Raw genomic sequence first — 25,493 nt, 5'->3', positions numbered from 1 at the left:
GGGGGCGCATGATCCGGGCAGCTGAAGGGAGGAAGCGGCGGTAGAAATTGACCATACCTACGAATTCCTGAAGGCCTTTGATCGTGGTGGGTCGGGGGAAGTGGCGGACCGCATCTACCTTAGCGGGCAGAGGGGTTGCCCCGTCTTTAGTAATCCTGTGGCCCAGGAAGTCAATGGTATCAAGTCCGAACTGGCATTTGGCAGGGTTGATTGTAAGACCGTACTCACTCAGTCGGGCGCAGAGTTGACGGAGGTGGGACAGATGCTCCTGACGACTGCCGCTGGCTATGAGGATGTCATCCAAATAGATGAACGCGAAGTCCAGGTCCCGTCCCACCGCGTCCATTAACCGCTGGAACGTCTGTGCGGCATTCTTCAGGCCGAACGGCATGCGGAGGAACTTGAAGAGGCCAAACGGGGTGATGAGAGCCGTTTTCGGGACGTCGTCAGGATGCATCGGGATTTGATGGTACCCTCGGACAAGGTCGACCTTGGAGAAGATCCGGGCGCCGTGCAGGTTTGCCGCAAAGTCCTGAATGTGCGGCACAGGGTAGCGGTCCGGTGTGGTAGCCTCGTTCAGCCTGCGATAGTCGCCGCACGGTCTCCAGCCCCCCGTCGCTTTGGGCACCATGTGCAGGGGGGGAAGCCCAGGGGCTGTCGGACCGCCGGATGATCCCCAATTCCTCCAGTCTCTGGAACTCCTCCTTCGCCAGTCGGAGCTTGTCCGGGGGAAGCCGCCGAGCACGGGCATGGAGGGGTGGTCCCTGTGTCGGGATGTGGTGCTGTACGCCGTGCCTGGGCATGGCTGCTGTGAACTGCGGTGCCAGAACCGATGGGAACTCCACCAGGACCCTGGTGAAGTCGTTGTCGGACAGCGTGATGGAGCCGAGGTGAGGGGCTGGCAACTGGGCCGCGCCCAGGGAGAACGTCTGAAAGGTCTCGGCGTGTACCAGTCTCTTCCTGGGCAGGTCAACCAGCAGGCTGTGAGCTCGCAAAAAATCCGCACCCAGAAGCGGTTGGGCTACGGCTGCCAGTGTGAAGTCCCACGTGAACTGGCTGGGGCCGAACAGTAGCTGCACCTGACGGGTGCCATAGGTCCTTACTGTGCTGCCATTCACGGCCCTCAGGGGGGGACCCGGTGCCCTGCTGCGGGTGTCGTAACTCGTCGGAGGTAAAACGCTTATCTCAGCCCCAGTATCGACCAAAAACCGGCGTCCCAACCTTCTATCCCACACATACAGGAGGCTATCCCGATGGCCAGCCGCCGTAGCCATCAGCGGCGGCTGGCCCTGGCGTTTCCCGGGAACTTGCAGGGCGGGCGGCAACGGCGGGCTTCTGCGCCCCACCGCTGGTGGTAGAAGCACCAGTGTTCATTGGGCCGGGGGTTAGTGGGCTCTGCGGCCGGGCCCGGACTGGTTTGCTGCCGGGAGCGTGGCTGGGAGATCTGTGCGATGGACGCCCCGCTCACCTTTTTGGCGTTCCACAGCAAGTCCGCCTGGGCTGCCACCTTCCGGGGGTCACTGAAATCCGCGTCGGACAGCAGCAGGCGTATGTTCTCGGGCAGCTGCTCCAGGAATGCCTGCTCAAACATGAGGCCTGTGTGTCCCTCGGCCAGAGACAACATCTCATTCATTAAAGCCGATGGAGGTCTGTCGCCCAAGCCATCCAGGTGCAGTAAACGGGCAGCCCGCTCGCGCCGTGAGAGTCCGAAAGTCCTGAGGAGCAGGGCTTTGAATTCCGTGTACTTGCCGTCTGCCGGGGGCGACTGTACGAACTCCGCGACCTGGGCAGCTGTGTCCTGGTCGAGGGAGCCCACCACGTAGTAGTAGCGGGTGTCTTCCGAGGTGATCCGGCGAACGTGGAATTGGGCTTCGGCTTGCTGGAACCATAGGTCCGGGCGCTGTGTCCAGAAACCCGGCAGTTTCAACGAAACCGCATGAACAGAGGCGGCGTCGGTCATTTCTGGTCCAAAAATCGTTTGGACCGTCGGGGTCACCAATTGTAGCGGTGCTACACGCAGCGCTAAAATTATGACACGGAGTCGGTAACTGCAGTCGAAGGAAAAAACTTTATTCGAAAACTTCAGCCTCACTTTTAAGCCTCTGTCAACCGGCCCCCCATGGCGAAGAAGCTCCAAAGCTCTGTGCTCGCAAACCCCCGTAGGCTATCTAATTGTGAGTCGGTTCGCATACGCTAGGAAATGAGCCGCCACAAGCTTTTGATTTCTCCGCAATTGCAGATGGTGACTTCACATTTGGCAATGAACAAGTTAATACCTTATGTCTAAAATATCATGATTTTCTAGCTGAAAATAATGTAATAGTTAGACAGTTTAATGATTTAAAATTTTTCGTGCAAGAAAAAATTAAAGCCAAACTGATTTCAAATTTGGCTCAAATGGTAATATTTGTACTTCAAAATGAACAGTTTTGTGACCTTGCACAGTCGATGGACATTGGGGGAACCTTTCTTGCACCTAGTGCAGACTGTGAGCGAGATTTTCACCTAATGAATCAACTCAAAAACAAGCTGAGAAACCGTCTAAGTGAATGGCATTTGGATATGTTAATGAGAATCAAAAGCTATCAATTGGATGGAAGTTCTATTAGTCTAGATAGAGCTTACAAAGAATGGGTAAATGCCAAAGACAGGAGAGAGAAAAAATACCTGAGTGACTTACATATATATGTTATTTTGTTGTTATTCTGTGAAGTTTTATGTCAAATATTTTGTAAACCTACATAAACTGCGCCATGTGTGCATTCAGTGTGCACATACTTTTGTCACAGGAAAAAATTTGCACAACATAAGATTTTTGTGTACACTGACTACTAAAATGTACTAAAAGTGTAATGTACTAAAAATGTACTACTAAAGGTGTACTAAAAATTAGAGGGAACATTGGTATCCTCTAATCTAACCAGAGTAATCTAGTTTATCCAATTTTTCCTCACAGCCACAAATTTCTGATTCTGGCAACATCTTTGTAATCTTCTCTGCTCCCTCCTCAGTGCAATTGTATTTTCTTGTGATGTGGTACCAGTAAGATACATAAGCAATTAGAGTGTCATGTATACTCGCATAACAATCTGCTCTCATACTCCATCTCAGTTAATAAGACAAATAGGATGTTTTTCCTTTAACTATCTTATTGACTGATTCTTAAAGATCTGTGGATAAGCATTAGAAGTTCCTTAATCTATCACACAATATCTTTTCATTTGTTGCACAGATCCTTCCCAGCTTATGAACACCCAACGTATCTACACCCTGGATATACAAGTGCATATTTGGGAGACCAGCAAGGTGAGTTTTCTGGCTGCTGCAGTACTGGAGGCATGTCCCGCCATGTGAGAACTTTGTTTTTCGTCGCAATTTCAACTTGCAACCGTTAAGGTTATAAACAGTTCACAGGAACAGAACCCTGTCACAACCTGGGAAGGGCCAGCATATTCCTTTAATTTATTGCAACTCAAATGTATTGCCTCACATTTCTCTGAACTAAATTCTGTTTCTCTGCCTAAAAGACTAGATTGTCTGTATCCTCCATTTAAAGCTTTCTTTTTCAGTAAGAAACACATCTCTGCATCACAATTCTTGAGTAATTTTAGCAAGACCTTAGATGCCACTCAACTGTGCTTTGTTAATTGCTCAAGCTTGTTCCAAATAGCAGTTAAGAAGGCAAAACGGAAGCATCGTGAGGGAGACAGATCTATATGATATTGCAATAGTGGAAGATATTTTCGTTGAGTATATAAAGTAAAATTAACACATGTCCACATTATGAGAATACACCACCAGTTGAAGGATATGTGTATATTCTCACTCTCACTCTTAAATCCACCTATTCCAACCAGATGAACAAACAAGGAACCGGAAGAATAATCATAGGGCAGCAGATATTTTAAACTTTTTTCCACTAACAAAAGTCAAAGGAAAAGTTTGCACTTGTTGAGGAGCTGATAATATACAATGCTTTAAGCTTAGACCCTTTGCCAGTTCTCTCCATTATTAATTAGCCTTTGGATGGCTACTAGCATCTTTTGTCATTTTTTTTAAAAATTTCCCATATCTTCACTGTTATATTTCTTTCCCCTTTATTTTTACAGATAAATAGGTACCTTCTCAAAGGATTTAGGATTTCCAGAGACTAAACCTTGCAAGAGCCAAATTTTACTTGAGTGATAGAGTACATGGGTCCAGAAAGGTTGGTTCACATTTAAGCACACATTGTTGAAATCCTGGTCAATTGGGGTGGGTTATATGGAAATATTTGGTTTCCAATATGTTTATTGCTTCATGGCAAATAGAAATGTGCATTAAGTGTTGTAGATATTACTACTGGCCTTGTGAACTCCATTGCCGAGTACAGACAGTCATTGGGTAAAGTATCAGTTCAATTTCTGAGAACACTCATAAACCAATTTATTTACAAGTCAGAAGTCTATAGCTTCCCAATCATATCATGCTGCATATATTGTTACAAATCTTTTACTTCATTGAATAATCATCTAACACTATCCTTAACTAATGGCAACATTACTAGCTTCAAAAATACCTTAAGAGTGTGTGAGAGAATTTGCAAGGTCAGATTTCCATTAGTGTGGAAGAATTTAAGACTCTTGGGATACGTAGGGGTTAACCTGATCACTTATGAACGCTCTTAAAATTTAGCTGAAGTCCTTGCAAGTCTTAGAATTTAGCTAAAGTCCTTGCAACAAGGATGTTGTGGTGCTGCATTTACATAATGTTCTTGTTTGTCCTGTTCATAGTCACGTTGTTTGTTACAATCCAGCTCTAAATTCACAATCAAACAATGTTATTGTCAAGAGCTTTTAGTTACATATGCTGTGTCTACATAATGAAGCATGTCTGAAAGCTAAGCAGAGTCCCTAAGCACCGCTTTTAGGTACAAGAGGCTCTCCATAATATCATGTAATAAAGTCCTTTAGTCTGAAACAATTCTCCGAGTCGGCCTGATTTATTCTGTCTGGTGCTCCTGAGATTTATCCGCAACAGTTTGGTGACGAGGATGGGAACCTCAATTTAGTCTCCTAGCTGAAAGGGGGAAGCTATAAGAGCAGGATCCAAAAAAGAACCCTAGGCAGAAAAGGAGATGCAAGACAGAAAGGTGCCTTCCAAGTTGGGAAGGAAAATCAGTCTCCTAGCTGAAAAGGGGAGACTGGTGGGCTGTCTCCTAGCTGAAAGGGGAAGACAGGTGCCCTGCGTCCTAACTGAAAGGGGGCCAGTAGGGGGTGCTCATAGGGGTACAAAGGTAGCTACCGATTTATTCCGTAACCAACCTCAGAGACCTGTGGAAAGACAGAGGAAACATACCAGTAAGCACTCATTGTGTACATAGAGTGTATATAGAAACGTTGTGCTGTCTTAACTGAAATAAAAATCCTAAACAGGAAAAATGGGAAGTGCCAGCAGTCAATTAGCTAGCACTGATCCTGTTAATAAACTGAAGAGTTCCAGAGCTAAGATGGAAGGCTTTGAACACTCAATTGCAGGTCGGAAAAAACCGCCAAAAAGATTAAAAAGATAAAATGGCACCACCAGCAAATAGTAGACTCCTTACTCCCGCCTGGATCTCTGGTGGATATGGTAATCAGAGAGACTGGAAATGATTGTTATGCGGTAACATTCAGTAGTCATTTGTATGAGTAATCACATGGGGATTGGCCGTATGGGGGAAGTTTTAATTTGAAACTAATCCAGCACTGGGAGGACGCCACCCGAAATGGGGACGGTGACCCAAATTGGTACGCTGATTTCGTGTTAAGACATTTTAAACGATGGATGGAGGGGGCTAAAAAGACACTAACCTCCAAAGAGAAAGGAGATTAAGCAGTCTGAAACAGAGAAGGCTGAGACTGAAACGAAACCTGCCATGGGACTTTATCTCCAACTCCCCATACCGGCCAGTGCCCCACTGGCACCCAATAGTGAAACAGAAGATTTAATAATGACGACAACTGCCTTGGGATGACCCGCACCCACTCCTTACAAACCCCTATGCCAGAAGTTCAAGCACCTGACACCCCCAGCGGAGCAGACATCACTGTAAGGAGAGAAGGGTCTCAGGAAAGAGGAATTTAAGCTGAAGGAAGTGTTAACAGTACTAGAGATGACTAAAAAAAACACCCAAAAAGGCAGACAAAAAAAGAGGCAGGAAAAGAGAAAAAGAGAATGGAGGATAAGCTTTTAACAGACACCTTCATTATACCTAAAACAGCCCCGCTTCCCCTGCTGGATCCGCAGACCCTTTGTAAATTAGGGGCAACACTGCAGTGTACAGCTGAAGGTATATACATGTAGCTTCCTCAAATTAAGGTCCCTCAAATGCTAAAATTAATGAATGGGTGAGAAAAGGACAGTTCAGAACCCATACTATACTGTTGGCAACTGGATAGCATTCTCTATGCTTGGCAAGTCCAGAGACTCTATGACACATTGATAGGATGAGCCAAGCTCTACATGCAAAATCTGCAATACTTGATTAATAGCAGCCGAGAAAAGAAGCAGCTCCATTGCATGGTCTATTACACTTTACAAACTGACCCGCACTATAATCAGACTGCACGCCCTTATTTAAACGGTAAAGCTAAAGGCAACACCACATGTGTATTTTGGTCCCAAGGGACTAGGGCTCCTGGTAGATTTAGTGGAAGATCAGGAAAAAAGATTCCGACCAGGGGACTCCTCCATGCCTCATTTGACAATGGCCATAAGACCACCAGCCTAAAGATAGTGGGACGATGACAAAACGACTGGTTGAGAAACCAAGACTGTTTATACTATAACTCTGCCGGTACTGGGTCAAGAAACCCAAATAGAATTCTTTAATGAAAAGGAGGGGAAAATTATTTAAAGTCTGAGGACCGGGAAACAACCTTTGAAAAGCAACAACCACCAGCAGAAGACCTTCTACTTCGGCCCCTAGAGGCTTAGTGCAGGTACCAGGGAACCAATGGGCCCAACATAAAAATCATGTGGGACAGACCCAAACAGGTCCGAAGCATAAAGTTACTCTAAAAAAGAATGCCACTGCCCTGTTTTAAACAGTACCGTACAGCTACTGAAGCTGAAGAAGGTATCACTCCAGTAATTGATTCATTGCAGCAAGGGGAACTGGTGAAGACACAACGCCTGTGTAGCACCACTATGTTACCTGTTGCAAAATCAGGCCAGAGAAATGAGGACCTAAGAGCCATTAATAAGATAGTCATTCCTATTGCTCCACTGGTGCTGGACACCAACATTATACTCACTTCTATACCTGCAGGAGCTAGTACCTTTACTATAGTCGATCGGTGCTCAGCACTTTTCTCCATACCTTTGCACAAGGATAGCCAGTATTTATTTGCCTTTACTTATAAGAATGAGCAATATAGGTAGACCCAGGGATATATAGTAAACCCCGCAGTTTAAGTTGCAGCAGTTAAAAATTATTTGGCTCAATGCCAGCTGTCCGAAGTCCATGCTGATTCAGTATGCAGACAACATCCTGATAGAATATGCTACAGGGCCACAATGTCTGACAGATTCTTTAACACTCTTTGAACTTTTGGCGAGAAGAGGACACAGAGTGTCTGTGGAGAAAATGCAGTTTTGCCAAGAGACCACCCAGTACCTTAGATTCCAGCTCAGAAAAGGTTGGTGATGTTTGGGAAGGGATCGAATAAAAGCAATAAAGAAAGTCCCAGTCCCCAAAACAAAAAAATGACATTCTTTCTTTCCTGGGCATGGTAGGGCACTGCTGACAGTGGATTCCCGAATACCAGGAGAGGGATACAGTAATGTGCTCTGCTACATTGAAAACGGAGACCCTGATCATGGAATGGACACACAAAAGGGAGAAAGCTTTCCATGACCTAAATGTAATGGTAGAAAAAAAAGTCCTATTGTATTGGATCACCCATGTAGTGTGATAGCACCCCATGCTGTAATGTTACTGTTGAATTCAGCTGCTACCCAGCATTTTACCACAGCCAGGACAAGTTTTTTTTCTCTCTTGATCAAACTGTATGTACAAAAGATCTCAGACTATTAATACAGCTACTTTTGTTCCATTACCATCTGCACAGCGGGATGGTGATGACCGTAACTGTCTACTCGCAGTGGAAGCCACTACTACACCCCGACCAGATCTGAGAAGCAAACCTATTGATAACCCTGATTTAATTCTTTTCATAGATGGCTCTTTGCACTGCCCAAGAGATGATCTGTTGCTGGCAAGGTATGCTATAGTAACGATCCATGAGGTAGTCGAAGCTTATGCCTTGCCAATAGGAACATCAGCGCAGGAGGCAGAACTCTATGCCGTTACCTGAGCTTGCTTGCATTTTGGCCTAAGGAAAACCTGCCAATGTTCATTCTAATTTATGTTATGCGTTTGGGATAGCACATAACTTTGGGCAATTGTGGAAAAATAGAGGATTTATCACCTTGTTGGGAAAAGCGATTAACACGCCTCCTTTGTACTGAATCTTTTAGAAGCTATACAGTTGCCACAGACTTTAGTAATAATTAAGTGCAAAGCACACACCTTAGCCGAGAATGAGGTCTCCAAGGGGGAAATCGGTTTGCAGACATGGTAGCAAAACAGGTGGCCCTTCAGCAACAACCTGTGCTACAGACCCCTTGAGTTGAATCAGGAGGGAAGGAGCTCCTTGTGTGTGTTCACGTCCAGCAGCTGCAGGAAGCCCAAAATCTTGCCTCACAGTAACAGAAATGTGCCTGGAGCAAATCTGCATGTTACCAGAATACTGGGCTATGGCGTCACCCAGACGTCCGAGTAGTGTGCCCACATAGTTTATTTTTGCCCCTGGCTCGCCTGGCACATGGCCAAAGGAGGGATGCAGCATGCCATCACTCAACAATGATATGCCCCTGCAAATTGATTTTGTACATATGCCTGCTGAAAGGAGGTTTAAGTATATATTGGTAATAGTAGACGTGTTTTCCAGATGGGCGGAGGTCTATCCAACCAGGAGTAATGATGCAAGAACTGTGGTGAACATATTGATGAAAGGAATACCTAGGGTGGAATTCCCCCAAGGATAAATAGCGACAGGGGAACCCATTTTACAAATAAATTAGTGCAGTTACTGAAGAAAGCCTTGGGGTTCCAGTAGAAATTGTATATCCCCTACCAGCCTCAGTCCTCAGGTGTGGTGGAAAGTGCAAATGGGGAAATAAAAGCAGCTTTGACAAAAGTTTGTCAGCAAAACAATCTCAGACGGCCAGAGGCAATGCCCTTAGTCATGTACGCTCTACGAAATCAGAAGAATAGAAGTACAGGACTTAACCCCCATGAAATTTTGATGGGGCGGCCTATGACAATAGGAACTAAGCCTCCCATGACCCCAGAAAAGGTAGTGCTAATACGTAATGATGAGAAGACACTGAAATACGCACAAGCGTTGTGTCAGGAAACAGGGAAATTGTATGAGAGGGTCCAGCACACCTAGGCACCTTTAACTCAAGGTAACGTTCATCCGTTTAAGCCGGGAGATAAAACATATGTGAGATCAATGAATAAAAATGCTTTCTCTCCCAGGTGGAAAGGTCCCTACCTCGTGCTGCTGATGACCCATACAGCCGTTAAGGTGAAGGAGAAACCTGATTGAATACAGACTAGCAGGAGCAAGTTGCACCACAACAAGGATGAAATAAAACACTGAATGAGTGAATCTTCCCCGAGAGAGAAGAACGGCACAGGGAACCAAGAACCAAGTGTTATTAAGAGACTGGAAAAGAAATCTGTTCTAACTTGCACCTCATGTTATATACATAGTGACTGATTATTGACAAAATATATACTCAATAGAGGACTGACATGAAGGAAGTAGTGGTAATAATCATATTGGGGGTGGGATTGATTGATTACCTAACAGCATCGGAGGGCAAATACAAAGAAACAGGAAAGTGGAGAAGTATTATTAGCCTGGGAAGGAGGGTTCTGTGCATCACTAGGGAAAGAATGTTGCACCTACATACCCGATGCCTCAGAAAACAGAACTTACCTTAGTCAACACACAAGGGGAAAGATTATGAGATTAGGAAGATAGGGAAACAGTTTAAGAATTCTGGTTCAGGAACGAAATGGTGGGAAATAATATGATGGTTTTCTGGCTGGGGAAGCTGGATTACCCAAGGAATAATGATACAGGTTTAACTTGGAGAAGGAAGTCTGAGAATCGGAGCGGGAGAGCGATTTTGATTTTTTCTTCTTCTGATCGGAGTTAAGAGAGGCAGGACTGAGCAGACGTGTGACGTCAGGCAGTGAAGCGCGTAAGATTTAAAAGGAACACAACAGGCAACGTCATTTTGCGGGCAGCAGAGGGAGTCGGGAGCAGAGTGAAGGCTTAAGGCGGGGGTCGGCAACCCGCGGCTCCGGAGCCACATGTGGCTCTTTTACCTCTGTGCTGCGGCTCCCTGTTGCTTTGGGAAATAATTGGTCAGTATTTAATTAAAATGTATTTTATGTTAGTTTGTTAGTTTTTGAAATGTAATTCTAAATTTGAAGATTATGGTGATCTTGTACAATCTAATTAAGACGTTGTGGCGACCCATTTCCTGACACATCCGAACCGGCTCACAATTAGCCAGCGTTCAGGCTAAGGGTGATAGCCTACGGGGGTTTGTGAGTACGTGTCTTTTGCAGCATCCGCGCCCATGGGGGGCGGGTTGAGGGAGGCTTAAAAGCAAGGCTGTTCAGTTCGAATAAAGCTATCTTTGACTGCAGTTTACTGACTGCGTGTAGCACACCGCTACAACGTGTTTTTATCGCTGGCTGTCCAGAGGGAAGGTGCTGAAACGCTTTGTCGCGTGTCTGGAAGAAGTGAAAACTTTCCTGGGCAGCAAAGGGCCCACCTTTCCTGAGCTGGAACAGCCAGAGTGGCTGGAAAAGCTACACTTCATGGTAGACATGACAGCGCACCTGAACACGCTGAACACAGCTCTTCAGGGGTAAGGACGTACAGCCCTGCACATGTTGGAGGATGTTTTGGCATTCGAGCGCAAGTTGACAGTGCTTGCCAGAGATTTACAGAAAGGCACATTGTCTCACTTCCCCAATTTGAGAGAGTTCAAACAAGGTCACGACATGATAAATTCGGAGTATTTACATTCTGCAATCATCGCAATGCAAACATCGTTTGGGAAACGCTTCTGTGAGTTCAGAGAGGAAAAAAACACATTATCCTTCCCGGTCACTCCCCTAAGCATCGATCCATCCCTACTGAATACGACTGCATTGTCAGGTGTGAGTCAACCTGACCAAGTATGATAAATATTTTAACTGCCTATTATTTTACGTATATTCATATGTTTTCATTGTTCAGTGAAATAGTCCTTTTATTTTTCAGGTTGACAGCTGGCTGACATTATTTTTTGCTTTGCTGCTGGCGGCAAATTTAAGTTTGGCGTTTTTCATAAATACAAGAAGGACTCAAATAGACGTTGAGTATTTTACTTAAAAGTAACCTTCAACCCAACATCTTTTTTTCGGAGTTCAAAATGTTTTTGTTGCATGCAGAAATGTAATTTCGTTTTCTCTGCAGGAGTTCATCAATTTCATAAATGCAACACATTATAGTTTGTTTATACATAGCATAAAGGCAAAACAAAACGTTGTATGCAGTGTTATTTCATTTTAAATGTCAAACGGGTTTTGCGGCTCCCAGTGTTTTCTTTTCTGTGGGAAACGGGTCCAAGTGGCTCTTTCAGTGGTAAAGGTTGCTGACCCCTGACTTAAGGGTTTGGGCTCAACGGGCTTAGGCAGAAACAGGCGAGGCAAGGTAGGTTTAGTTTTCAATTTTTCCTGTTATTTGAGGAAAGGGGGAATTATGAGTGTGAGGGCAGCTTGTTGTTCTCGGTGTCAGATGTGGGAGGTCTTGGAGTCTCCTAGACTCCAGGTGGGCGGAGCAGTAGCTCCTAAGGGACCGTGTTAGGGAACTGGAGCTGCAGCTCAATGACCTTCATCTGGTCAGGGAGAGTGAGGAGATGATAGAGAGGAGTTCCAGGCAGGTGGTCACACTGGGTCCACAGGAGGCAGACAAGTGGGTCATGGTTAGGAGAGGGAAGGGGAAGAGTCAGGTATTAGAGAGTACCCCACTGGCTGTACCCCTTGACAATAAGTACTCTTGTTGGAGTACTGTTGGGGGGGGGACAGCCTATCTGGGGGAAGCAACAGTGGCCATGCCTCAGGCACAGAGTCTGGCCCTGTAGCTCAGCAGGGTAGGGAAGGGAAGAGGAAGGCAGTAATAATAAGGGACTCGATAGCTAGGGGATCAGATAGGTGATTCTGTGGATGCAGTCAGGAGACCCAGGTGATAGTTTGCCTCCCTGGTGCTAGGGTCCAGGATGTTCCTGATCGCGTCCAAGATATCCTGAAGTGGGAGGGTGAGGACCCAGAGGTCGTGGTACATATAGGTACCAATGACATAGGTAGGAAAAGAGAAGAGGTCCTGAAAGGAGAATATAAGGAGTTAGGAAGGGAGTTGAGAAGAAGGACCGCAAAGGTAGTAATCTCGGGATTACTGCCTGTGCCACGCGACAGTGAGAGTAGGAATGGAATGAGGTGGAGGATAAATGTGTGGCTGAGGGATAGGAGCAGGGGGCAGGGATTCAAGTTTCTGGATCATTGGGACCTCTTTTGGGGCAGGTGTGACCTGTACAAAAAGGACAGGGTGCACTTAAATCCTAGCGGAACCAATATCCTGGCGGAGACATTTGCAAAGGCTACTGGGGAGACTTTAAACTAGAATGGTTGGGGGGTTGGAATCAAATTGAAGAGACTAGGAGGGAGGAGGTTAGTTCACAAATAGGGAAAGCTAGTCGACAGTGTGTGAGGGAGGATAGGCAGGTGACAGACAAGGGGAGCGCTCAGACCGAAGATGTAGGGGAGAAGGAAGAAAAAGAAGATAGTAAAGTTGTTTGCACCATGAGGGATAAACAGAGAGTAAGAGGTGGAGAGTTTCTTAAATGCATCTATTTTAATGCTAGGAGCATTGTAAGAAAGGTGGATGAGCTTAGAGCATGGATTGATACCTGGAAATATGATGTTGTAGCTATTTGTGAAACATGGTGCAGGAGGGGGTGTGATTGGCAACTAAATATTCCTGGATTTTGTTGCTTCAGGTGTGATAGAATCGGAGGGGCAAGAGGGGGAGGTGTTGCATTGCTTGTCAAGAGAAAATATTACAGCAGTGCTTTGGCAGGGTAGATTATAGGACTCGTCTAGGGCGGCTATTTGGGTAGAATTGAGGAATGGGAAAGATGTGTAACACTTATAGGGGTGTATTATAGACCACCTAATGGGGAGCGAGAATTGGAGGAGCAAATTTTTAAGGAGATAGCAGATATTTGTAGTAAGCACAGGGAGATTTTAATTTTCCACACATAGACTGGGAAGCCCATTTTGTAAAAGGGCTGGATGGTTTGGAGTTTGTAAAATATGTGCAGGATAGCTTTTTGCAGCAATACACAGAGGTACCAACTAGAGAAGGGGCAGTGTTGGATCTCCTGTTAGGGAAATGAGATAGGTCAGGTGACGGAGGTATATGTTGGGGAGCACTTTGGGTCCAGTGATTACAATGCCATTAGATTCAGTATAATTATGGAGAAGGATAGGACTGGACCCAGGGTTGAGATTTTTGATTGGAGAAAGGCTAACTTTGAGGAGATGCAAAAGGATTTAGGAGTGGATTGGGACAATTTGTTTTATGGGAAGGATGTAATAGAGAAATGGCCGTCATTTAAAGGTGAAATTTTGAGGGTACAGAATCTTTATGTTCCTGTTAGGTTGAAAGGAAAGGTTAAAAGTTTGAGAGAGCCATGGTTTTCAAGGGATATTGGAAATTTGGTTCACGAAAAGAAAGATCTACAATAGATATAGGCAGCATGGAGTAAATTAGGTGCTCGAAGAATATAAAAAATGTAAAAAGAATCTTAAGAAAGAAATTAGAAAAGCTAAAAGATATGAGTTTGCTTTGGCAAGTAAGGTGAAAATAAATCCAAAGGGTTTCTACAGTTATATTAATAGCAAAAGGATAGTGAGGGATAAAATTGGTCACTTAGACAATCAGAGTGGACAGCTAAGTGTGGAACCAAAAGAGATGTGGAAGATTTTAAACAATTTCTTTTCTTCAGTATTCACTAAGGAGAAGGATATTGAATTGTGTAAGGTAAGGGAAACAAGTAGGGTAGTTATGGAAACTATAATAATTAAAGAAGAGGAAGTACTGGCACTTTTAAAGAATATAAGAGTGTATATGTCTCTGAGTATTGGAGCATAAAAGTTGCATTGTTTGCTGTGTAACCAAAACTATGTAGTCAGCTTTGAACTTGCTATTTGCTATGCATGTATTCAATTTAGTTGGAGAATGAAATCTTAAGAATGTAGAAGACAATGGTGTGTTAATGAGAGGTTAATGAGATCTTAAGGCACAAACTAATGGAGATGGGAGTAGACTCACACATGGTGGCTCGGATAACAGACTACTTGACAGACAGACCTCAGTATGTGCGGTTGGGAGACTGTAGGTCTGACACGGTGGTCAGCAGCGCAGGAGCGCCGCAGGGGTCCGTGCTCTCTCCGGTCCTGCACCCTGTACACATCAGACTTCCAATATAACTCGGAGTCCTGCCATGTGCAGAAGTTCGCTGATGACACGGCCATAGTGGGGTGTGTCAGGAATGGTCAGGAGGAACAGTACAGGAAACTGATAAAGGACTTTGTGATATGGTGCAACTCAAACTACCTGCGTCTCAATATCACCAAGACAAAGGAGATGGTGGTGGACTTTAGGAGACCTCGGCCTCATATGGAGCCAGTGATCATTAATGGAGAATGTGTGGAGCAGGTTAAGACATACAAGTATCTGGGAGTGCAGTTAGACGAGAAGCTAGACTGGACTGCCAACACAGATGCCCTGCGCAGGAAAGCACAGAGTCCACTGTACTTCCTCAGAAGGCTGGCGTCATTCGATGTTTGTAGTGAGATGCTGAAGATGTTCTATCGGTCAGTTGTGGAGAGTGCCCTCTTCTTTATGGTGGCCTGCTGGGGAGGCAGCATTAAGAAGAGGGATGCCTCACGTCTTAATAAGCTGGTAAGGAAGGTGGGCTCTGTCGTGGGCACAGAACTGGAGAGTATGACATCGGTGGCAGAGTGGAGGGCACTGAGTAGGCTACGGTCAATCATGGAAAACCCTGAACATCCTCTGCACAGCACCATCCAGAGACAGAGAAGCAGCTTCAGCGGCAGGTTGCTATCAATGCAATGCTCCTCAGACAGGATGAAGAGATCATTACTCCCCAACGCCATTCGGCTCTACAATTCAACCACCAGGGGCAGGACATGTTAAAGTGCCGGGGTTAGGACTGAGCTTAAGTTACCACTCAATGCACTTTAGTAACTATTTAAGAACTTTTTAAAAGCTATTTATTAAAGCTTTTTGGGAGGGTGATTTTAGATGCATATCATATTTATATTGAGTTAAAAACTTATGTAATTAGTTTTGCTACAATAAGTGTATGGGACACTGGAAAAATGTTGAATTTCCCCTTGGGGATGAATAAAGTATCTATCTATCTATCTATCTAAGAGATGTAGATTAGAACATGATTAAGTCAATGGGTAGAAACAATAGTGGCGGATGTACTTGTGATACACAACTATAGACTGATTGGATATGCTAATGCAACTAAACCAGGAGATATTCCCTAGGACCTTGAGGGAAGTTAGTGTAGAAACAGCAGGGGCTCTGACAGAAATATTTCAAATGTCATTAGAAACGGGGATGGTGCCGGAAGATTAGTGTATTGCTCATGTGGTTCCATTGTTTAAAAAGGGTTCTAAGAGTAAACCTAGCAATCATCAGCCTGTCAGTTTGACGTCAGTGGTGGGTAAATTAATGGCAAGTATTCTTAGAGATGGTATATATAATTATCTGGATAGACAAGGTCTGATTAGGAACAGTCAACATGGATTTGTGCGCAGAAGGTCATGATTGACAAATTTTATTGAATTTTTTGAAGAGGTTACTAGGAAAATTGACGAGGGTAAAGCAGTGGATGTTGTTTATATGGACTTCAGTAAGGCCCTTGACAAGGCTCCACACAGAAGGTTAGTTAGGAAGGTTCAATCGTTAGGTATTAATAATGAAGTAGTAAAATGGATTCAACAGTGGCTGGATGGGAGATACCAAAAAGTAGTGGTGAATAACTGTTTGTCAGGTTGGAGGCCAGTGACTAGTGGTGTGCCTCAGAGATCTGTACTGGGTCCAATGTCGTTTGTCATATACATTAATGATCTGGATGATGGGATGGTAAATTGGATTAGTAAGTATGCAGATGATACTAAGATAGGTGGTGTTGTGGATAATGGAAGTAGGTTTTCAAAGCTTGCAGAGATTTAGGCCAGTTAGAAGAGTGGGCTGAAAGATGGCAGATGGTATTTAATGCTGATATGTGTGAGGTGCTACATTTTAGTAGGACTAATCAAAATAGGACATACAAGGTAAATGATAGGGCATTGAGGAATGCAGTAGAACAAAGTGACCTAGGAATAATGCTGCATAGTACCCTGAAGGTGGAATCTCATGTGGATAGGGTGGTGAAGAAAGCTTTTGGTATGCTGGCCTTTATAAATCAGAGCATTGAGTATAGGAGTTGGGATGTAATGTTAAAATTATACAAGGCATTGGTGAGGCCAAATTTGGAGTATTATGTACAGTTCTGGTCACCGAATTATAAGAAAGATGTCAACAAAATAGAGAGAGTACAGAGAAGATTTACTAGAATGTTACCTGGGTTTCAGCACCTAAGTTACAGAGAAAGGTTGAACAAGTTAGGTCTTTATTCTTTGGAGCGTAGAAGGTTGAGGAGGGGACTTGATAGAGGTATTTAAAATTATGAGGGGGATAGATAGAGTTGACATGGATAGGCTTTTTCCATTGAGAGTAGGGGAGATTCAAACAAGAGGACATGAGCTGAGAATTAAGGGGCAAAAGTTTAGGGGTAACACAAGGGGGAACTTCTTTACTCAGAGAGTGATAGCTGTGTGGAACGTGCTTCCAGTAGAAGTGGTAGAGGCAGGTTCGATTTTGTCATTTAAAAAATAAATTGGATAGGTATATGGACAGGAAAGGAATGGAGGGTTATGGGCTGAGTGCAGGTAGGTGGGACTAGGTGGGAGTAAGCACTCGGCATGGACTAGAGGGGCCGAGATGGCCTGTTTCCGTGCTGTAATTGCTATGTGGTTATATGGTTATAATTATAGTGGTAATGATAAGTGTTTTAGGGTGCTGTTTGTGTGGAGCATTACAATTGTGTTGTTACAAGTTAATAAGAAGAACCTTACACAGACCTGAAAATATCCCCATGGTACCTCAGATAGTGAGAGAAGTGCACAGTCGTTGAAACTGGTGGGGAGAAGAGGTACACCCTGACAAAGAAAGACCCTTTCTGGAGGGATATGAACTCCCCTATGAGGAAGAGAAGGAAATACCTCATGAGCAATGTTGATCTGAAAGGATCAACAAGGAGGGAATTGTGGAAGAATTTAAGACTCTTTGGATATGTAGGGGTTAACCTGATCACTTGTGAATGCTCTTAAAGTTTAGCTAAAGTCCTTGCAAGTCTTAGAATTTTGCTTAAGTCATTGCAACAAGGGTGTTGTGGCGCCACATTTACGTAATGTTCTTGTACGTTGCAATTAAGTCCTAAATTCAAAATCAGATTGTTTGTTACAATCTAGTTCTAAGTTCAGAGTCAAGCAATGTTATTGTTAAGTGCTTTTAGTTACGTATGCTGTGTCTATATAATGAAGCATGTCTGAGAGTTAATGGGAGCCCCGAAGCACTGCTTTTAGGTACAAGAGGCTCTCCGTGATATCAATAAAGTCCTTTAGTCTGAAACAATTCTCTGACTTAGCCTGACATATTGTCTGCTGCTCCTGAGATTTATCCACAACAATTTATAACCTAGGGAGCCCCTATACAGCATAGACTGAAAATAGTCACATTTGAAATGTTTGTATACAAATGGATTGTTCAGTTTATGTATTGAAATGCAACAATCAATAGCTTAATGCTAGTCCAAATTGCCAACTTGCCCCATTTAACTTAACATTACTGCTCATGTGAAAGCAATCATTAGATACAATCATTAGATACAATCTGTTGATTAAATATAGGTAAACCATGTATACGATGGAACTGAAAATGTAGAGGCCACATTTTTCAAATTATACTCTTTTCAGCGCATTAAAAACATATTTATTACCCTTTTCAAGCAATGAATGTAACTTGCACTTCATCTAATGCCCCACTTAACAAAAATTTTAATCCGTTTACCTACCTTCTTCTGCAAGACAGTAACTTTACGCTCTTTAACTTCCATCATGTCCTTGAGATCATGAATTTCTCCAGACAGGGTCCCCTTCTCCTCAGCCATCTCTTGCATCTGCTTAGACTTCTTATTCAACATGCTTTCCTTCTCTTCAAGGCGTAAACGCAATGCATCAACCTGGAAGCAACAGGCAAATGAGATTACAGTTCCTCTCTCAACCACTTGCCAAAACGGGAAATGCATTGTACTATACAAAGAGAGCAGTCAAACCGGCATTTGACCAGTCTCTCTCTCCCTTGCGTTTGAACTGAATTCACTTTATCTCTTATACCCTTCACAAACATGAGGAGCAAAAATCTTCACATTATGTCTCCAACTGAATGTGCAAATTATAGTAATTTGTAATAAATAATATGTATTGTAAGATATACCACAAAACAATCAATATAACTTAGAAATAGAATTTGGCAGCATGAATTAATCAGTTTTTTGGACTGGTGGAAGAAGCTGTCCCAGAGCCTGTTGGTCCTGGTTTTAATGTTGCTGAACAGTTTCCCAGATGGTACAGCTGGATCAGTTTGTGGGTGGGGTAACTCTGGTTCCCAATGATCCTTTGGGCCCTTCTTAAACACCTGTCTCTGTAAACATCCTGAATAGTGGGAAGTTCACATCTACAGATGAGCTGGGCTGTATACTTAATATAGGAGTTTGCAAAGATTTGGCATGTAACTAAAACCCATGACAAACTTCAATAGATAAACAGTGGGGAGTATCCTAAATGATTGCACCACAGCCTGGTATGGAAACACCAGGAAAAGAAAAGGCTACAAGAAACAATGGACACAAGCCCAGTCCATCACAGGCAAAGCCCTCCCCACCACTGAGTACATTTACATGGTGCACTAACTCAAGAAGGCAACATCCAAAGACCCCTGCCAACCAGACCATGTCCTCTTTGTGCTATTACCATCTGGGCAGGATGTACAGAATCCTTCAGTCCCACACCACCAAGTTCAGGAACAGTTAATACCCTACAACCATCAGATTCCTGAACCAGCATGTAAAAACTTCATTCCCCACAACTCTGAACTAATTCTACTATCTACAGTCTCACTTTCAAGAACTTTTACAATTCATATTCTCTGTTATTTTTATTTGCAGTTTGTGCTTTATTCCCCACATCGACTGTTTGCCAGTCTTCGTCTGCCTACGTATAGTGTTTTGTATAGTTCTATTGTGTTTCTTTGGTGAATTAAATGCCTGCAAGAAGATGAATTTCAAGGTAGTATATGGGAATTTCAAGGTAGCATATGGAAGCATATAAATTCTTTGATTATAAATTTACTTTGAACTTTGACAAGCCCTACAATCTGTTCTCCATTCAGGACCAAAGCTGCACTTCTGTAAGATGATCTAATCCAAGGACCTGTCAGTAACTAGGCCTCATCTTATGGTGTATTTGGTCTTAATCATTAACTAACCTGCCCAGACATGTGGGTTCAAATCAAATTATATCACTTCACCTGTATCCTCCACTTGAATAATGTTTGAAAATAGAAGTTTAAAGAGGAGGAAATACATTGTCCTCTCAAGTTTCAATTTTTTAGCCAATGTTTTCCTCGTGAATCACTTTTTTATCCATGCACTGAGGGGTGGGAAGGGGTAAGTGTGGAAGGAAAGGAGAAATCAGACACTGAAAATAAAGACTACAGGTTTCATATATGAGACAAAGATTTGTGTTGCTATCAGAAAGGGAAATAATTTATAGGCCTTGGAGAAAGATGAGGATGTCACTCAATAGACAATTAACTAAAGAGACAACACTAGCAAAATCTTCAGCTCCTGAAGGGAAGAAAAAAAAGACTAAACTAGTTGCAATGATAGAAAGGATCCACACTTGGATTATGATATTTATTTCAGGGGCATTCTATTCTTCCACAAATTGTCTTAATGTCTGAAATTAGTTTCTGAGGACATTCTCTTCATGGTTTACTTTAAGATTCTACACTAACCCCATTGCTATTTAATGTTCGGCTTTTTACCAGCCCAACGTGATTCCATTAATCACACCTCCCATTTTTTGGTATTTTGCAGGGAATACTCTCTTCATGACTCCCCAGTCTGATCGATTCCACCCATCACTTCCAATCCAATGAAATCTTCCCATGCAACCAGAGATGCAACACCTGTCCATCCATCTTTTCCTTTCTCTCATGCAGGGATCCAAACAACCATGTATGAGATAATTACTCAGTTGCATTTCATTCAGTCTTACCCACTGTATTTTGTATACAGTCTCCTCTCCTTTGAAGAAACCAACCATAGACTGGATGATCACATTCTGAAGATCTCAGTCCACAGGATGATTTCAAGCTTTCTATTATATGTCATTTTAATTCTCAATCGCACACTCATTCTGACACATCTCTCTAGGGGCTCCTTCACTGCTACAGTGAGGCCAAATGTAAAATAGAAGAATGACATTCTCATCTGTCTAGACATTTTGCAAGCTTCTGGAATAAACATCATCTTTTCAACTTCAGTTACACTGCTCTTTCACTTACCATCATCATACTCATGTCCCTTTATCACCCCATTTCTTTAAAATACCTTGCTAATGGATAGTACTCATGCGCCCTGACATGATCTTGCTTTCACCCATTCATTTTTTGCCTTCTGCTTTACATCTCACTCCTCTCTACAGCTGTGCTCTGAAAACTATACATTATTCTGCTTGGAGGTCTTCCAGCATTTCTTTCTCTTCCTACTGAGTCCAGTTTCTAAGGCTTTTCATTTATGAAAATTATCTAGGAGGATAATGGTGCAATATTGGCTGGATAGAAAGAGCAGAAATATGCTGAGGTATAGCATCTTTGAAAATAAATCAATCACATGGGTTAAAATTTATTCTAGGCTATTCAATGGAGCAATGGTATAAATTATAGTAGTTTACAGTACTGCAATTTTTTCCAACCTTCTAGACTTAGGACTGGTGCCAGCAGAATGTTAACGTTACACAGTTGTTTAAAAGGAATCAATCTTTGGCAGAGAACAAATTGCTGGAATCAACTGGTCAAAGTGTATAAAAACTCTCATGTCGAAAGGCATATATCAAGGTAATAATTTGTGTTTTTTTGAAATGGATTTGCCTGAATAGCTTGAGTAAGGAGAGGGTCAATAATGCAGTCTGCTGGATGCTACTCAGTAAGATTTTAACACAATTTTTGACAAGATTCCATGTGGCCAGATGGTCAAAAATGTAAAAGCCTTTGAGACAAAAAGGAGAGAATGACAGTTTTTATTCAAAATCAACTCTGGTTGGAAGTTAGTAGCCAACAAATTATTTATGACTGCAAGGCTTTTACCATTTTAGCTTTACAGGGCTCTGTATTCGATACTCTGCATTTTGAATTTGATTATTAATGATTTAGACTTGTATATAGCGGACAGGACAAAGAAATTCACAGATTAGCCATACAGTTTTCAATATGAAGTAAAGCACTGTGGGTGTACCTACACCTCAGAGACTGCAGCGGTTCAAGGAGGCAGCTTATTACCACCTTCTCAAGGGCAACTAGGGATGGACAATAAATCCCGTAAATGTATAAATTTTTTTAAATTAGTTGAATGGTTTCCTCAGGTGGAAGATGGAAATTAGTCCGAAGAAATGCTGCACTACCCTAAATGCATTATTTGATAAGACAAAAGAATATGCAATGAGTTCCCAATGTTGTCATAATTGTTCTTCTCCATTTAGAGCCCACACACATCATGACTTTGCTGGTTTATAAAGTACTTTTGAATTGTTTCCTTGGTTCACATGTTAAGCTCTTGTCATGGATAGAATGATTGAAAATTACACGAAAAAATGCTACCTGCCTCTCCAATCTATGCCCTTCTGCACCAAGTCTAATTTGGGTCTCAATACAGGGGATTTTGGATTGAAAAAATATACTTATAGTATATTGCTTTACTTAACTAAAATGATAAACAGTCAGACTAATGAACAAATACAGAGAAATAACAAGGGGAAAGTATTTTTACAAAATAAAACCATGCAGAGAGCTGTAAGAATTATATAGAAAGTAGGGAAGAGTAATACAATACAGTCTCTGACATATTTAGTTGTTTGCCTGTTCTCCATTTCCCGCTGGTGCTTCCCCCCCCCCCCGCCCCTTATTTCTCCCAAGGCCTCCCATCCCATGATCTTTTCCCTTCTCCAGCTCTGTATCACTTTCGCCAATCACCTTTCCAGCTCTTAGCTTCATCCCACCCCCTCCGGTCTTCTCCTATCATTTCGCATTTCCCACTCACCCCACTACTTTCAAATCTCTTACTACCTTTCCTTTCAGTCAGTCCTGACTAAGGGTCTCGGCCCAAAACGTTCATAGTGCTTCTCCTTATAGATGCTGCCTGGCCTGCTGTGTTCCACCAGCATTTTGTGTGTGTTGTTTGAATTTCCAGCATCTGCAGATTTCCTTGTGTTTGCAGAGACAAAAGGAAGTTTTTTATGAAGTAGAGTATTTAGGTGCTAATGAGTGGAATATATTAGTTAAATGAAAGTAACTTAGGAGAGGATTTTTAAGAAATAAAATAGTCTACATCCAAACAAACGAAAATAATTGCAAACACTATACTCTAACACATACTGAAAAAAAAACTAGCTCAGGTTCCTTACAGCATTTTTACAATTTCACCTGTTAGAATCACATGTTAAAAGGTCGAGAAATATTATTATTAAAATATAGGTCATCAAGCAAGCATTTCTATTTAATATTTTGAATACAAGATTATTTTTTATTTTAAATGGAAATAGCACAAAATAAAATAGTATTTTTATTTTAGTAATTCACCATACTGTATGGCTGCATTAGTTGATTATTGTTCAGATGAAAGACTTAACAGACTTAATTTAACTCTCATTCAAACCATGCATTTTTTTTTGCTTTCATCCTTGCATTGTAGATTCCCAAATCCACATTTTACACTTATTGACTGAATGACATCAACTTTACTGGCAGCAAGGTGCTATGACAACACACCCCAAATCTGGAATTACTGTCACAGAGGCTTTGGGAACATCGGAACAAATAATTTGCAGGAATTAAGGATACTAGTCTTGCCAGAAATTAGAAGTTTGGAGAATAGGGTTCAGAGGGATAATAAATCAGCCATGATATAATGGCAGAGCGGACTTGACGTGCCGAATAGCCTAATACTGCTCCTTTATCTTATGGAATATTTCTTTAAATAATCATGCTCAAATAAACTTCAATGGGATGCGATAAGGGACCTCCATTTTCAAATCTCCAGAAGCTTTACTACATTTCACTCTTCATTGCTGCTGCTGCTGTGAGGTCGGGTCTCTGCTGGGAAGAACAGGCCCCCCGGTTGCCGACGGCCGTTGGCGGGGGCATCTTAATATGCTCGGCAGAGGATGGTGCTTGGAGAAGCTGTGCCGGAGGGGATGGTTGGAGGTTCAACGGACTGTCAACGGACTCGGAGTCCGCTCAGGTCGCTTTCATTGTGTGCTGTGTCTGCGTGGCTGAGTCAGGCGGCGCCGTGGAAGTCCATAGGTGGGGTATTCCCTTCTGCCGCCAGCGTGGGATGACAAGTCAATTGGGACCCTGAGAACTTGTGGAAACTATGTGGTGGTTTCTTTTGAACTTGTAGTCTTTTAGCATCTTTGGACTATTTTTACTGTGCTCATGATCTGTTTTTTTTAACAATTATGCTATTGTTTGCACTGTTGAAACTATATGTTGTAACTATGTGGTTTTGTGCAGGTCTTGTAGCTTTAGTTTTTGGTCTCGTTTGTCTGGTGGATTTGGAGCTCTTTTCCGGGGAACGCGCTAAGAAGGTAGTGCGATATTAATATGCAGCAGCTTCTCCGGACTCTGGATTGGGGAATGTCAAATGTTATGTGGATTTTCTGGTGTAGTCTGTTTTGTCATATGCTTTTGTGATATCATTCTGGAGGAACGTTATCTTATTTTTTAACTGCATTGCATTTGTGGTTTCTAAATGCCAATAAACTGAATCTGAATCTGAATAGTATGTGTAAATTTACCTCCGTCTGCAGAATGGCAGCTCTCTGTTCCTTTGCTGTGAGCGATTCTTTCAGCACTTCCACATGCTGCTTGCTGTCTGAAAATTGGTTTGCCAACGTTTCAAGTTTGGTTTGCAAGGCAAGTAGATCTGTTTCCTTTCTGGAAAGTTCCTGTTTCACTTGATCTACCTGAGAAATAGAAGGCACCAATTCTGTATAAAATCACTACCAATATCATATCACATTTAAGCTATTTTATCATACCAACCAGCATTCCTGTCCATAGTAAACCAATTACCTGCATTAATTCCATATCTCTCTACATCCTGCTCAGTCAAGTACCTGTCAAGATGCCTCTTTCATGCTGTTATGGTTTCTGCCTTCTTCTGTCATTCGAGATACTAACTGCTGTGTGAAAATTCTACTCTTCAGATCTCCTTTAAACCTCTTCCCTCTAACCTTATGTGTCCCCTCTAGTTTCAGATACCCATACCATAATGCTATGTACCCCAACTACAGCTCAATTTAATACATCTCAAACATGCCACTTCTAAATCCCTTCTTCATTAATATCTATACATACATTTTGAATTTTGGATATGATTTTATAACCAATAAAACATTTGTCAATGCATTGTAATGGGAGGGAGGGAAGTGGAAGAAATAGCAGATCAACCATGGATCTATTAAAAAAAGTTCAAGATATTTAAGCCCTGGTTCTATCTACTTGCAAGACTATCTCTTAAATCATAATTTTTATTATTGTAATTCACTGCAGCACAGCAACCAATAAGCACAAGTGCAAAGCAAATCTTGTTTTAAACAAATACAAACTGTGATAATCTCCTTTACCTTACCTTACAATTTACCCAGTGTACAAGTGCAAGGTAACACAGGAAGAACAGGTAGCTATGCATTTTAGTCACTAGTGCAATTAGCAATCACCAAAATCTATTTATTCTGAGGAAAACAGTTATTCTATATTTCACACATTAAAAAGCACTTAGCTTAAGAAAAATTAACAGCCCAAGAAGTGACCCTGAAATTTCAAAGGGAAGTCCAAGAGAAAGAAATTGTACAG

At 42.6% G+C, this 25,493-nt stretch overlaps 1 protein-coding gene across 6 annotated transcripts in view; it reads right to left on the bottom strand.

Moving 5' to 3' along the window:
* Window positions 1–25,493, bottom strand: part of LOC132398500 (ELKS/Rab6-interacting/CAST family member 1-like) — a 734,829-nt gene that overhangs the window by 620,628 nt on the left and 88,708 nt on the right. For all 6 annotated transcript variants that reach the window (XM_059978062.1, XM_059978065.1, XM_059978064.1 and 3 more), the window contains 2 exons: window positions 24,434–24,601; window positions 18,373–18,540 (listed from right to left, as the gene is read on the bottom strand). In XM_059978062.1, coding sequence (XP_059834045.1) covers window positions 18,373–18,540; window positions 24,434–24,601 — 336 coding nt within the window. The remainder of the gene's footprint in view (window positions 1–18,372; window positions 18,541–24,433; window positions 24,602–25,493) is intronic.

This window comes from Hypanus sabinus, chromosome 8 (assembly GCF_030144855.1).
Source record: "Hypanus sabinus isolate sHypSab1 chromosome 8, sHypSab1.hap1, whole genome shotgun sequence".
NCBI lineage: Eukaryota > Metazoa > Chordata > Chondrichthyes > Myliobatiformes > Dasyatidae > Hypanus > Hypanus sabinus.
Note: the sequence above shows the minus strand (reverse complement) of the source record. Positions and strands in the feature narration are given on the sequence as shown.